Source organism: Heterodontus francisci, chromosome 8 (assembly GCF_036365525.1).
Source record: "Heterodontus francisci isolate sHetFra1 chromosome 8, sHetFra1.hap1, whole genome shotgun sequence".
Classification (NCBI taxonomy): Eukaryota; Metazoa; Chordata; class Chondrichthyes; order Heterodontiformes; family Heterodontidae; genus Heterodontus; species Heterodontus francisci.
The window spans coordinates 124,150,718-124,165,294 of record NC_090378.1 but is presented as its reverse complement, the minus strand read 5'-3'; the positions used below and the strand labels follow the sequence as shown (position 1 = coordinate 124,165,294).

Below are 14,577 nucleotides of genomic sequence, written 5' to 3'. Positions count from 1 at the left end.
CATCATCCCATCTGTGCCAAACAACTGGTTTACTATTTATGCTTATTTCTGTGGATCAAGCTGCAAGGACTGGAAAGCAGCCAGTGGGGCTAATCAATTATTCCCTCAGAATTGCAGATCCTTACAGTAAATCATTAGTTGATGCTTCACTTTATTTCAAGTGACTATTCAGAAGTCATTAGCTAATTTGACTGTTGCTGTTCTGTAATTAGTTACTCATAGAGAGTCACAGAGAGATACAGCACTGAAACAGGCCCTTTCTCTGAAAACAGGTGCCTTCCAGTAAAGGTGTGTTTGGGGTCTTAAATGGTCAGGAGAGAGGAGGTAAAAGGGCAGGTATTACACCTCCTGTGATTTCATGAGAAGGTGCCGTAGGAAGGGGACGAGGAGTCCGGGGTGATGGAGGAATGGACCAGAGGGTCGCGGAGGGAACGATCCCTTCGGAATGCTGACAAGGGAAGGGAAGATGTGTTTAGTGGTGGCATCACGCTGGAGGTGGCTGGAAGACCACGATATTCCGCGCATCTGTGAACTCCCGAAGTTGCTGTCAGTCTCCGTGGAGTAATGACGGCAAATATTGTTTTGCTGTTAATACAACCATAAATATTGGGTCTTTGTCTTTTACTTAAATATGTCACAACAAGCACTTGATAAATCTTTGGCCCAGTTCTGTGCTCCTGGACAGAATCGGCATCAGTTTCCTGTCCTTTTCAGATGGCATGAATTTGCTACATGTACAGTACCTGAATTTGTGAATGAAATGTTGTCGCAGCTTCCTAAACTACTTCTAATGCTGCTCTCCACCATGTTCCCATTTTGTGTAAAGTCAAAGTATCTGCCTTAACTTGTACATTCAATTCAAATTTGGCTCTATTTCTACATAGCTGGATTTGTGGTGGGTTCCTGTCTGTCTGTTTTGTACGGGCCCAAAGAGATAGGGAAAATCTGCTCAGTTCTGTTTTATGTTGATGGATTTGTGCTTTAATCTACCAATGACAGAGCAGTGCAGAGGACAGACATTTCCCGTACTATGTAGCCTGCTAGATTCAAATCAACAATCTCATTGGGTTTTAATCAGGCACAGAAATCAAATACCTGTACATTGAAACTCTACTGCCTTCAATGCAGACAGTTCTATACAAAAGCATTGCCAGATTCAAAAATGCTGTTAACATAAAAATATACCCTAATATCCCCATGTGACTGGGTGACAAAATTTATGGCCTGACACTCCTGTGAAGCATCTTGGAATATTTTATGATGTTAATAAAAGCTAGATAAATTAAGTTGTTGATTATTACTGTTACTACCTCTGAAAGAACCTTTTTCAAATGTAATTCTTTGTGATCAAAATATAAATGGGTTAATGGGTTCTAATGAAAGATCACAGACATGAAACACTAACTCAGTTTCTCTCTCCAGAGATGCTGCCAGACTTCCTGAGTATTTTCAGCATTTTCTGTTTTTATTTCAATAAGTTGCATTACAGGCCCAGGATGGAATAGAGCAGGTGATTCCAATAAATTTCAAAAACTATTCATTATATCGGGCCATTGTTGAGTGACCAACTACCAAGTGCTACCTGAATCAGCAGTAAACTCTTTCTGTACAGTGTAGCAACTTTAGTATTCTTTCAGTGTTTCAGCTGATGAATCCCTTTCCCTCATGCAGGCTATTTCACGGGACAGAGGTCGCAGAAAGGTCTCCAAGCAAGAGCAGTGACCAGCCGAAATCCCCTCGGATCGGGAGCTCGGGGGAGAACATGGACTCGGTCAGTGATTTGATTTATGTGAAATACAAGCTTGGCTTGTTTTGTGTGATATTTTATATCCTTTAAATATGTTCGAAGGAAGCTTTGCGTGTTAAAACATATTGTCACACTAATAACCAAAATCTTTAATTTTAATTCTTTTAAGGTTATTAATGACTTCATGGTTGACCATAAAGTTAGCACCTGGGCTGTGACTGTAGCAGCTTAAAGTGCATAGTCCATCAAAAACGGTATTTTGGGATCAAATCTAGTAAACTGCTGCCCAAATCGCAACAACGTAATACACCTCCCTGCATGCACACCAGATTCCCTCTTGAATGCAGGCTTTGTTTTTTCTATAGTTGACCTTTAGTTGCTGTTCAGCATCTTCTCTACAGAAGGGTGGTGTTTCCTGGAAGTTTATCAGTAAGCTGGTATCATTGATTTTAGTAGAAAGTGTCTCTCACCTGTTCCCTGGAAATGTCAGCAATTCAGTCTTTTAGCAGTTCAGTTAACCATTATTATATCTGTTCTGCGTCTTTAGGGTCCTATTTCTGTTTTAAAATACCCTCCCTATTTATGGATTCTCCTCTTTTGATCCTGATACACCCCCTCTTCAGTGCCTTTATTGCCTCTTCATTACCAATATTCTGCACTCACCTGGTAAGAGCTACATCAGAATGACCTGAGTGATTTGACTCCTAATTTCCTTCCTTCTAACTCTCTCTATTTCTAGTTCTTGCTGTCTCTTTCTGTCTCTCGAGCTCTTGCCTGTGTGTGCACTGGCTGGCTTTCTCATTCAGGCAAGCTCACCAATACTTTTTTGCACTCATGCTCTTTCTTGACTTGTTCAAGCCTAGCAGCACCACAGGATGTGTTTTAACTTCATCCTATATAGGTGGATGCTGCAAAGTTACAATGAGTAACTGGGTGAGGCAGGCAAGTAAATATCTGCATAGATATAGGAGTGTTCAAATACTGAGTGTTCAACTGAAAAGCAAAGGGATTATTTGATAACTTAGAGTTAAAACACTAGCAGAAGTATTCAAATGTAATGGCCGTGATGAATTTGTGCATGCCATGTGCTAACAATCTAACTGGGTAATTTACAAACGTGCTAAATGATGAACTGTCAATGTTGGCTTATCAACCAGTGGATGTGAGATGGCGGCATCATTCTTCGGAGCAGATTTTGGCTGAGCGAGGGAGGAAAACCAATGGAAAGATTTCACAGTTTAACTATCATGGAATCATGCATTACTTCCCCTCCTCAAGACCAAGCTGTTGTATCCACAATGCCTCCATTTTTTGTTTTGGCGGGGGTGTGGTAAGTGCCAGGGAGTTTCATAGCACAATAGATGTAACTGGGAAGAGGGAACTTTATGAGATATAATCATTGACACACTTTATCAAAAATAAATTTCTGCAGTCATCTGAAGTATCGTCTCATTCACCCATTCGCCCTGTGGACACTGTCTCCTCGGGAGTATCATCCTCGCTGAGTAGTGTGGCGTCATCATCATCATCATCGTCCCACACTCCCAAGGTTCCCAGGCGTTCCATCTTCGCAGCCGTCTGCAGTTGGATTCAGAAGCGTTCTGTTAGAACAACTTCTGGCAATTGGGCTCTCAAGTGTTCTGCCTCAGTGACTGCCTGCATTTCAAAAGTGGCATTTCCTGGGTGCAGGCAGAAGAATGGCCACGATAACATCGGAATCAGGCAAGAGGATGACGATCTGTACCAAAGCACTTTGGTAAGTAGATGGATTGTTTCTATTAGTCATGTTCATGCTGCTTAATGGCTGTTGCTTCTGTCAATATATTCACAGACATTAAAAAAAGTTCCTCTTGTATTGAAGAAAAAAATTACCTCAGACCATTTGTTGCCATCTCGTCATATTGAAGATGGCGGTGTGGCTGCTATTAGTGCTAATTCGCAATGTCTAATTTCCACATTGTTGATATCTTTTCTGTCTCTTAAGTATTTTGGCCATCATTTCAACTTTCTTTTGGAATGTTGCAGCACTGTTTGAGTTTTGCTGACACTACTCATTAAATATACAGGCCACACCAAGGTGTGGCACACTCATACCCTTATTCAGGGAATGAGCTGAAATCTATTAATTTCTGATTTCTCCCCATCCTTGTACCTGATTGCAACAATGTCCGAAGCAGGTACAGATTGAACGCTGGGTTCTACAATGAGTGTGTAGCTGACCATAGGCACCTCTGGCACCTCCTGTTAGTTAATTGAGTAATAATAGCAGAGTCCTTGAACAGTTTTTCTTCCTTGGCCTTGGCTCACGTGAAGTTTCAAAGATGGGAAGAGAGCAAATGAAAAATAGGAGTGGAGAAAGGTACAGTCCAAAATAGAATTGTCACCATGTGACTGATTCAAAAATGACTATTCAAATCTAAACAATATTGGTCACATGGGTAACACGCTGGCCATATAACTTAATGACCCACTCGTATATTTTATGTTGGGAAAAATTATTTCAAGCCTCTTTGATTGTGGTTTCTAAATAGCTCAGTGTGATTTTTGGAAACTTTCTTCTGATATTTAAGCATCATAATTCAACATAACCTCTGGATGAGTTCTGGCAAAGAAAATATTTGTTAGCTAAATTTTTAGCTTTACTAGGGCAAGCTAGCATTCAGACAGTAAACTTCTGTACGTCAGAGTTTAATAATTACCAGGTGAGTGTTGGCTGAGAGTGATGTCAATGAGTTGGAGTGGGCCGGGACTGGGCAGGTCTTACAGCAAACATTTTATAGCAAACAGAATCTATTTAAACACAACATTTGCCAACTACTGCAAACTGAACTCATGACCAAAACTATAGCAAAGTCTCCTGATAGAAGTAGGATTATTTCTGCAACAACATGCAATGAGTGGAGGATAGATATAAAATTATAGAATGATACAGCATAGAAAGAGGCCATTTGGCCTATTGTGTCTGTGTAGCCTCTTTGAATGTGCTGTCCAGTGCGTCCCTCTCCCTTGTCCTTTCCCCATTGCTCTGCAAATTTTCCTCCTTCAAGTAATTCACCAATTCCTTTTTGAAGGTTGTTTTTGAATCTGCATTCACCGCCCATTCAGGCAGTGCATTCCAAATCATAACCTGCTGCATTTAAAAAACCCTCTTCCTCTTACCACTGATTCTTCCACCATGACATTATTTTTTTTTTTAATTATATGTTTACTGGCCCTTCTGCCACTGGAATCAGAGTAAATCAGGAGAAGTTATCAAATTCTTCATGATTTTGAACACTGCCATCAAATCTCCCCCTGACCTTCTGAGCTCTAACAACAACCACCCCATAACTGAAGTCTTTCATTCTTGGTGCCATTCTAGTAAATCTAGTGGCGCAATGAATAAAGATGGAAGCTACTTCTGTTTCAAAGATAACGTCACTATGTTGTGCTGTTTATGACACCTCTGTCTTCTGCCATATGCCCCAAGTTCACATAGCTTCAAGGCCTCCTTTGTTAATCCCTTGTGTCGATTTGAAAACATGGAATCAGTCCATTGCAAGATATGAAATGGGAATTTTTAATACAGCAGAGTGGGTGTATAAAGGCAACGAATGGTCAGAATTTTCATCTTATTACTGATCTAATCAGCCTTTACAACCTGTATCAAATCTTCACATCACCTTCTCTGCTGGAAGGAGAACAACCACAGCTTTGAGTTAAAATTTCAGGTGAGAAAGGAGGAATGAGAGGAGAGAGAGAGAGAGAGAGAGTGCTTTCCAGAGGGAAAAGTTTGAGAAGGAATTACAAGCACAAAAAGACAGTGAAATCAGACAGATTGAATTGGTGAGGGAAAAATTGTCTTTGCGTAGTGGAGAAGCCGCTGGTAATTCGAATGATCCTAGTCCAGAGACAAGCTGTGATTTCTTACACTATTCCCGATTAGTATCCAAATTTGAAGAAGATGACATTGAAGCCTTTTCTCATATACTTTGAGAATAAGTTGCTGAGACAGAACACTTGGGAACCTTGCCTTTTGGAACGGTCTTGCACTTTTCTCTCTCTCTCTATATATAAAATATATTCATGAAAAGTAATTAATTTTCTATTTCTTCATGTTACTGACCAAAATAGGACACCTGTTATTTTGCAGAGAGCCTCGCCCAAGCAGACCGTGGAAACAGAACCTCCTGAGAATTCTCAGTTCACACAGACCATTTCACAAGATCAAGGTGAGGGGTGATAATTGTCTCAATTTGATAAATCTATCCCAAAAGATACATAAACCTCTGCCAGCAGATTTATATTTTCTTCTGATTTCACAAAAAGCTGGGAAAATCCAGATTCTTATAATTGAACTTACCCAACTGCACTCAGCAGGATCCAACTTGGAGTCATTTAGCTTCACATTACTCAGTAACAAGCTATTTGTCAGCACCTAATGAAAGCATAAAGCCTCCTCCAGTTTAGTAACTCATGTCAGCTAATCCCTCGAAAAGCTATATTGTGTCATGGGGACAAATCTGGAGTTGATTGTGGATTTAACTAAAAATAATTCAGAATTTATCAGCATTATTCTGGTTTCTTCATTGTAATTCAAATTGATTATTCAACAATGCATTAAACATTTTATTTTACTGAAATCAAGAACCATCTTTTTTCAGTTGGCTGCAGAGCACCTTGACGATGAAGCAGGAAAATTCAATGGGGTCCTCAGCACCTAATGTGCTAATCAGTAACACCCTCCCCACCACCTTTTCTGGTGAAAAGTGGATACCAGAAAAAAGTTGAAGACAGGATCAGCCTTCATGGCTGTGATTCTCTCATGATTAAAAATCCTGTCAACTCTCACTGTCCAGATTCCACCAAGCAGAAGGCCTCATTAGGTGAGGATTCCCAGTGCCTGTGGAATGATATTCCAGTCAGGGTTTAACAAAATTCTCTGGATACAAGCTTCACTGGTAAAGCTGTCATTTATTGTTCATCCCTCATTGCCCTGAGAAGGTGGTGGGACAGGCCCTATCATTGAGCCGCTGCTGTTTTTTTGATGATGGTGTTTCCCCATTTTTATTAGGTAGGGAATTCCAAGATTCAGACCCAACAATGAAGGAAGAATGACGTTTGTCAATGTTTTGCAGTGGTAACTCAATAGCTGTTTAACTGTTGGACCAGAGTAAAAACCCAATTGTTCATTCATGTTCTTTAAGAAAGGAAACCTGATATCCTTACCTGGCCTGGCCCATGCATGGTCGACCCTTAACTGCCCTCTGAAGAGGCTTAGCAAGCCACCTAATTCTATCAAACTGTGACGAAAAAGGCAGCCAGTACTGATCTTCTCGGGGGGGTAACTAAGGACAGAGAATAAATTCTGGTTGTGCCAGCATATCCTGAGAATAGATTTTAAAATGTTTTTCTTTTCAGTTATAGGGCCTATGCAATAATGGTGTAAACCTTCAAACTTTTCACTTGTGGGTTTGTGATACATTCTGAATCCTTGCAACAAATTCTAATCCTATTACTCTCAGCCATTCAAAATTCTACATCTAGATTATAGTTGTATGCTTTATCCAATCAACACAATAAAAATGTATGTGTAAATACCAATGTACATTTCTCCTGCTTTTCAGAGTTGGTGATATCAGAGAAGGCCAATGTGTTCCATGCCTGGTACCCTGCGAACCTTGACCTTCTCCTGAGAATTCCTAACTCAGACGAACAGGCTTGGCTGCGAACGCAATCGTGCTCAACACTACCCAGAGCACCCAAAGAGGGAACCTTGACGCGCACACTAAGCAGGATTACAGTGTGAGGAGACGAACTTTTTATGCAGGTGTGACCTACCACTCAGTCGTGGAATAGCCCTTGAGATCTTTAGCAGACCTTTCCTGCCTTCTCTTATTTTTCCAGTTCTTCAATCTCTTCTGCAGGCACAGAATCAAACTTATCTCCAACAAAGGACAGCTGCTAGAAATTAGGAAAAAGTTTATGATTGCCATTATGTTGCAATTATTTTGAATTCATGTTCAGCTTTATATTTTACTGTTATTTTGTATACATTGTTATGACTAAGTGAGAAAGGTGTCTAGGGGTCCTTTTCAACCTTCACCTGGACTACTGCAGCAGGATTTAATTTGAAACACACTGTGTTTTGAGCTCCCTCTTGGTGAATCCTTGTTCACCGCTTTCCAATTATAAGGCAAAGAAATGAACACAAACAGGCATTCTTAGGTTTAAAGAAGAGAAGTGAAATTTATTAAAACTTAAATTTGAACTCTAATCCAGTTAACGCCTACGGATACACGTTGCGCCCCACGCGAGCACGCATACCTGATATGCACATGCAAATAGAGACAGAAAAGAGCAGAAAGATAAAGTGGAGAGGTTTGAGGCAATCTCTGAACAGTTTCTTGTTACTGTGCTTCGAGCTCACTGTTGAGTCCTTTTGTAGGCAGTTCTTGCTGGAGGTAATTCTTGCTTTTCGTTGGGGCCCAGTATTCTTCTTAAATCTTGTCTCTCTCTCTCTTAGGGTTCCTGTGTCTTCAATGGATTCCAAAGATGGGGAGAATGAGACGAGAGGAGACAAGATCGAGATGTTCCCAATCCAGGAGCCAACAGCTTTCTGTCTTCAAATTCACTGTGGCGAGTTCAAAACCTGCAACAACTAGTCCGTCATATGACTAAACTGGTCTGATCACGTCTTCTGTGTATTGGGAGAAGGGACTGGTTCCTTTGTTCCAACATTGTCTGCTAGTGTGCAAAAATGTCTTTCCGGCTAGGGGCCTGGCAATTCCTTGTAATAGACCCTCTTTTCTTCCCAGCAACAATTTGAAGTTTAATGTCCATGTGGCAAAATTAATGTGCCTCATTCTTGGCCTGCACAACACCTTCACACCCAGCGGAACAAAATGCGATTTGAAAAAAAGACACATTTCATTAAAAGGTATGAGAGAAATATAGAGAGAAAGAAAACCATGTATTTCTCTCATTCATTTCCATGCATTCATAAATCTTAAAGCTTATTAACATTGTCTTTTCTGAGTGCTGCTTTAATTTCCCCTTTTTGGCATCCCAGTAACCAGGTGGTTCTTTGGGCAAGCTTTTCTTCAATTTGCCTAATGCCCAATGACTTCAGTGGATGGGTGGTTCCCTTTTTCTCTGACTGGGGGATGATTCTTTGTTAATCTCCCCTTTGTTCTCTGAGACACTCCTACCTGTAGGTAGTTGTGCAGACATGACCATATTCTCCTGTGGCACTTTGGCTAGGTGAGGCATCACCCTCATGGTTTCTGTGCCCCCCCTAGAGGTCTGTCTCTCTTTATCTCTGCAGGTTCCTGTAAATGATGTTAGCAATTCTGGTGGGGTGCTTCTAGAGTCTGCATTTACGTAGGAGGATGTGGGATCACACATTTCGGGGTTGGCTGACCAGACAGTAGGGATTTTCTTCAGGACTTTCTCTCGGGCTTCCTGCCCTCTTGGTCACTTTTTCCCCTTCTCTTTCTAAACTTTTGCCAGCCTTGCACATGCCTGTCCCTTTTTGTTCCTGGTCAGGGTCCCTTACAGTGCACCAGCCTTCAGATGGAGGGTCTGCCTAACACCAGTACAGGACGTAGGGGGTGCATGTTTCATCGTAGGTCGGGGTTTCCCCTCATTCTGCCATATGTAGCAACTCCTGCAGTACTCCGCCACATCTTTGTGCAGTTTTACCCGGTAATCAGGTACAGTTATACACTGCCCTCCAATACCATTCACCACCATTTTGGTATTCACTGCACTGTCTGGGGGAAAGGTCAGGCCTTTTCCCAGTAAAAGGGACCTAGTGGATCCTGTGTCCCTGAGAATTACTATGGGGTTGCTGGCCCCACTCGAGGGGTTATGGGGTTAATTTCCCTTCAAACACAAAACCCTGATAGCCTTCAGGAATCCTATCAACTTTTCCAGCACTGGCTGTAGTAAGCTTCCTGGGTTGCATTCTTGCTGCAGTTAAAGCCACAGCTTTTTCTGTGTTTTGCACCAGGTCCCCGTCTTTACTGAGCAGATGTGCCCTGATTAACCCTATCGATTTTCCCTTTAGTTTCCAGCAGTCAGCTTTTAAATGCCCTGCTTTATTACAATGGAAGCACACAGGTCTTTGGGTCTCACTCTTGCTCACTGCACCTTCCTTTTTGTCTGGAGGGCCCCCTGTGTGTCCTGCTTTCCTTTCTCTCCCAGGATTGCCTGGGTGGAGATCACCTTCCCACCCTTTGTCCTTTTCGGATTTGTGGGAGTGATTAGGAAAGGTTTTCCCCTGGGAAACCGACCTATAAATTAAAGCAAACTCATCAGCCAGAATGGCCTCTTGCCAGCCTCTCTGGACGCACTGCTCCTCTACATGGGTCTTTATTCAGAGTGGGAGAGAGTTTTTAAATTCCTCCAGCAGAACTACTTCCCTGAGATTCACATAGCTGTGCGGTATTTTAAGAGTCCTCAGCCACTGGTCAAAAGCCAGCTGCTTACTTCTTTTAAACTCCAGCTAGGTTTGATTAGCTTGCTTCTTGAGGGTTCATATGCCCCAAGGATAGCTTTTTTGGTCAGTTCATAATTTGCTGAACTCTTATCTGACAACAAGGAATAAACCTCATGGCTTTTCCAGTTTGCTTGCTTTGTAGTAAAAGAGACCAGGTCTCAGCTGGCCGTTTTAGCTGGCTTGCCAGTTTCTCAAAAGAGACAAAAAAGGCCTCCACATCTTCATGGTTGAATTTTGGAATTAGTTAAGTGAGTTTTAGCAATTTTTTGCCCAGCCTGAATTCTGCTCCATATTGGCTATTATTTCTCTGGGGTTACTCTGTCACCCCTGAGTTAACTCAAGCTGCTTCTTTCTTCGGATTCGTTCTGGAATATTCTTTCTCTCTCTCGCTCCTCTCTCTCTTGTTCCTTCTCCTGTCTTTCTCTCTCTCTCTCTCCTGCCTTTCATTCTCTTCTCATTCCTTTCTGGAAGGCTCTCTCTTTCTCTTCCCGTTCTTTTTCGGAAGGCTCTCTCCTTCTCCCACTCTCTTTCCTCAAAGTCAAGTTTCCTCTGTTCCAATTGTACCTTTGCTAACAATATCCTGTCAGATTCTGCTTCTGACCCTGTTTCTGCTTCTTCAGATTCAAGGAGACAATGGTTGGCCACTAGCCTTTGGAGTTCAGACTTCCTAGTACTGTGATCCCACACTGCTCAGCCGTGTTCCTCAACTCCTCCATAGGCAGTGCTTTTAACTTATCCCAAGTTACTTCACCCTGACTTGGAGAACTGCGAGCTTCAGTTGCAGACATGTTAGAATTCAATCACACATGACCAGGAGGAAACCTGTATTGAAAACTTGCTCTTTTTGATTGGGAACAATTAGGCTTCCCATTTCCAATTTCTCTTGTTTGTCTCTGGGTAAAATTACGGACACAGGCACCCAAATTTCTGTTTTGACCAGGTGAGAAAGGTGTCTGGGGATCCGCTTCAGCCTTCAGCTGGTCTTACTGTAACAGGCTTTACTTTTAAACACACTGTGTTTGGAGCTCCTCCTTTGCTGAATCTTTGTTCACCGCTTCCAAATATAAGGCAAAGAAATGAGCACAAACAGGCTTTCTTAGGTTTAAAGAAGAAAAGTCAAATTTATTAACATTTAAACGGTAATTCGGTTAATGCCTACGGATACACATCACGCCCCACGCTCTGTCAGGTATTTCACATCGTGTGAGGTTCATTCAGCCTTGCTGGTCATGACTGAACCCACTTATTTACAGTCGAAGGTCTGGGCTTACCTTCATGAATCACACAGAAGGCTGATGAATGATGCAATTGACACAGGTTTCAGATTTTTCATAATGAAAGTATGTTTAATATGTACTGCGGATCTCAATATGGCAAAACCCATGCTAATGTTCCTATATGACTAACAACAAATAGATTACTTCCCCTTGGACTTCTTAAACTAAGCCCCTCTGTGTTCCCTAACCCACAGTCGGTTAACTGCGAACACGACACTAACCCCCTTTTCTAAGGTTTGTTCGGGACATGCAGAGGTAACTCTCCACATGGCTGTGAGTTGAGTATTCTGCAGGCTGTGGATGAAATGCTCACCCTGCTGACTTTGGATGCCGGGTCGTGTCTTCTACGATCGAAGTCCTTGGAGCCGTAACCATTCCTTAGGGCATGCGACTTCCTTTGGTCCTGGTTGTAGAGGGAGCAGCGTGCTCTGATCTTCTGTCCTGTAGAGCTGTGTGGCTGCTGTCCATTTGACATTAACTGTTCAATCCTCTCCTTCCTCAGGCTGCTTCACTTCTACTGTTTCAGCGGTCTTGCTTTTTCCACCAAAACCGGAATGTTCCCTTTTTCTCTGACTGATCTTGTCAGACGATGGAAAATGCTTTGATTGGTCCCTGGAGAGAAAGCTTTGTTTGAATATGTCGTATTTTCCCTCCTCTCATCTAGCTGGTTTCGTTGGGGGAGGGGGGGATGGACAGTGGGAACTGTTGGTCTTGCATCATCTAGTTGAGTACTATACAAGGTGTGAACTGTTTCCGATGGGTTCTGTTGTCCGATTGACTTGATTATATTTAAAACTGATGGATTTCATTGTCTCCTTCGCCAGCTTGGAGCCAGTGATGATGTGGGTGGCTGGCTGAGAGCAGAAGGCAATGTCTCTGTTGGGTGGAGTGAGTTTTGGTTTAGCATTTGAAAAGCTTGACCTTCCTGGTCTGAGACCAACAGCCTGTCCTCTGGTAACTGTGTTTTAATCACTGTCCTTTTTACAGCCATTTTCCCCAAACTGGGGTGTTACTCCTGGCGAATAAAGTCTTGGATTAAAAATGATAATCCTTTAGTTGCCCCTACGAGGATCTTCTGTCTACCAAGACTGAGACCCCTCGCACAAATATCTTCCTTCGTCCTCTTCTTGTCGTGTGTGAGCACCCCTCATGTTCAAATCAAACCGTATCCTTCCCCGTTAAACTAAACTCTGGGGAAACCCTCCCTCCCGCTTTAAACAAACTTACTATTGCTAAAACACATACAAACAAGACAGTACATTCCTCTTGTCAAAACATATAGCCTTGGCAAAAACTCTCCTCTCTTATGCCACACAGAAACTTCACTTTACAGTATACAGAAAAGAGAAAAACCTTTGTACATACAAGTACTGGTTTTATACAGTCTGCAAAAACAACTCTTCCCTCCCGACCCAAATCTTTAAAATCACAATTTTCTCTCGGTGAGAGCAATCCATTGACGTCGGAGGGCTTTCTTGCGTTTCTGCAGTCAATAAAAACCAAGTAACACACTACTCTAGACTGTGCCACTGCCAGGAGGTGAAACATCAATTGGGATCTCTACATTTAAACTGAAATCCCACCATGGAGGGGACGTTATGTCTTTTATTTCTTCCACCTTCTCCCACCTTCTCTCTGTTGCATTGTTCGAATGTGTAAAAATGTTTTTGGGACACCTCCACTTGTTTTAGGAGTTTTTTGAGATGTACGGGCAGGGCTGGTATCTCATACCCGTACGTGGTGATGTAACTCTGTAGATTGTCTACAGACTTGTTAATGTCGAGGTGAACTGTGGTCTCGATTGTGGGAAGAATTCTGAACCTCTGTGTGGGGTTTAAAGCAGAAGGGCTGCTTGTTCACAGGACACCAGGTGTCGTTGTGAACCCTGTCGTGGTCGAGGCGAGTCGTCAGACAGTATGTTCCACTGCCAGAATATGCTACCTGAGGTGACACGTGGGCCAGGACCATCACCTCCATGGTGCAATTGACTGGCTCTAAGCCTTTGTATTTGAACCCACACACAGGCCTACACCTGGCAGCCTTTGAGGTCACTGTCAGTCATGGCGTGCTCCCACCTAACCACGTACAGTGGGACCTCACGATAGTGCACGTATACCCCAACTCAGATGACGCCGATGCTCTCCACGTGGTACACCGGCGCAGGCGTTTGGGTCTAGCTCAGTACTGGCATCCGCAACACTATCCCCATAATCATGTGGTTTGACTGACCACAGTCCACAGGAACCGGGTAGGCTTCTGAAACCAGCCTGAGCTGACACGGGCTCAAACGGTTGCTGTACAGACTGAGGTGCCTGTTACTAACCCAAGAAGGAACGTGACCTTCCCTCAGGTCCTCCAATTACTGCGTCCTTCATTTAGCAACCAGGCCCCATAAGGTACACACATGTCATTCCTTGCAGTCTGAGCCGAGGCATTCCTATCCTCCTTGATTAACTCGTTAATGGAGTGTGCCTGAGACTCCAACTGTGCTATGACCTCCCTTAAATGGATAGTCATAGCCTGGTCTTCATGCAACTCCCCTGCCTCGACCGCGTTCCCCTCTCCCAGGACCTTTCGTAACTGGTTCTGAGGGTATTGACCTGAATCTGCAATTCAGCATCATCTAAACTATTGATGGCTGACGTTCCTGTGCCGAAAGTGGTCGCAGCATCATTTATCAATCCCCATTTGTACCTTATAGAGCCAACGCTGCTCTCCTTATCCTGTGTATACAATACATCTAACTGTACATCCCATTAACTTAACTCATTAAATTGATGGTACATTTCCCGGAGCAGGGTTTCATACAAATGCTCCGTTTCCACCAGACACCATTCTGGCAGTTGCACACAGATCAAGTTTAAAACAACTGAAATGACCTGATGGTGCACCATGTGGTACAGTATCTTTCCTGTGGGGACTAAAACCAAGCCATTCCCTGAGCCCGGTGTGGTGGCGGGGCAACCGATTTCAGCTCCCCTTACCAGTGGGGCTGTGGACAGAGGCTTTCTTTCCTGGGCAACAAGTTCTGTGGCATTTACTGTGTTGGGATGTCTCAGGGTTACACAGGA

General features: G+C 42.9%; 1 protein-coding gene across 1 annotated transcript in view; it reads left to right on the top strand.

Moving 5' to 3' along the window:
• LOC137373264 (ral guanine nucleotide dissociation stimulator-like 1) overlaps positions 1-9,067 on the top strand; it is a 68,935-nt gene extending 59,868 nt beyond the window's left edge. The window contains exons 15-22 of the mRNA XM_068038114.1: positions 1,672-1,771; positions 3,180-3,503; positions 5,880-5,958; positions 6,586-6,612; positions 7,354-7,531; positions 8,253-8,390; positions 8,545-8,666; positions 9,054-9,067. Of these exons, the coding sequence (XP_067894215.1) occupies positions 1,672-1,771; positions 3,180-3,503; positions 5,880-5,958; positions 6,586-6,612; positions 7,354-7,531; positions 8,253-8,390; positions 8,545-8,666; positions 9,054-9,067 (982 nt within the window). The remainder of the gene's footprint in view (positions 1-1,671; positions 1,772-3,179; positions 3,504-5,879; positions 5,959-6,585; positions 6,613-7,353; positions 7,532-8,252; positions 8,391-8,544; positions 8,667-9,053) is intronic.
• The last annotated feature ends 5,510 nt before the right edge of the window (positions 9,068-14,577 follow it).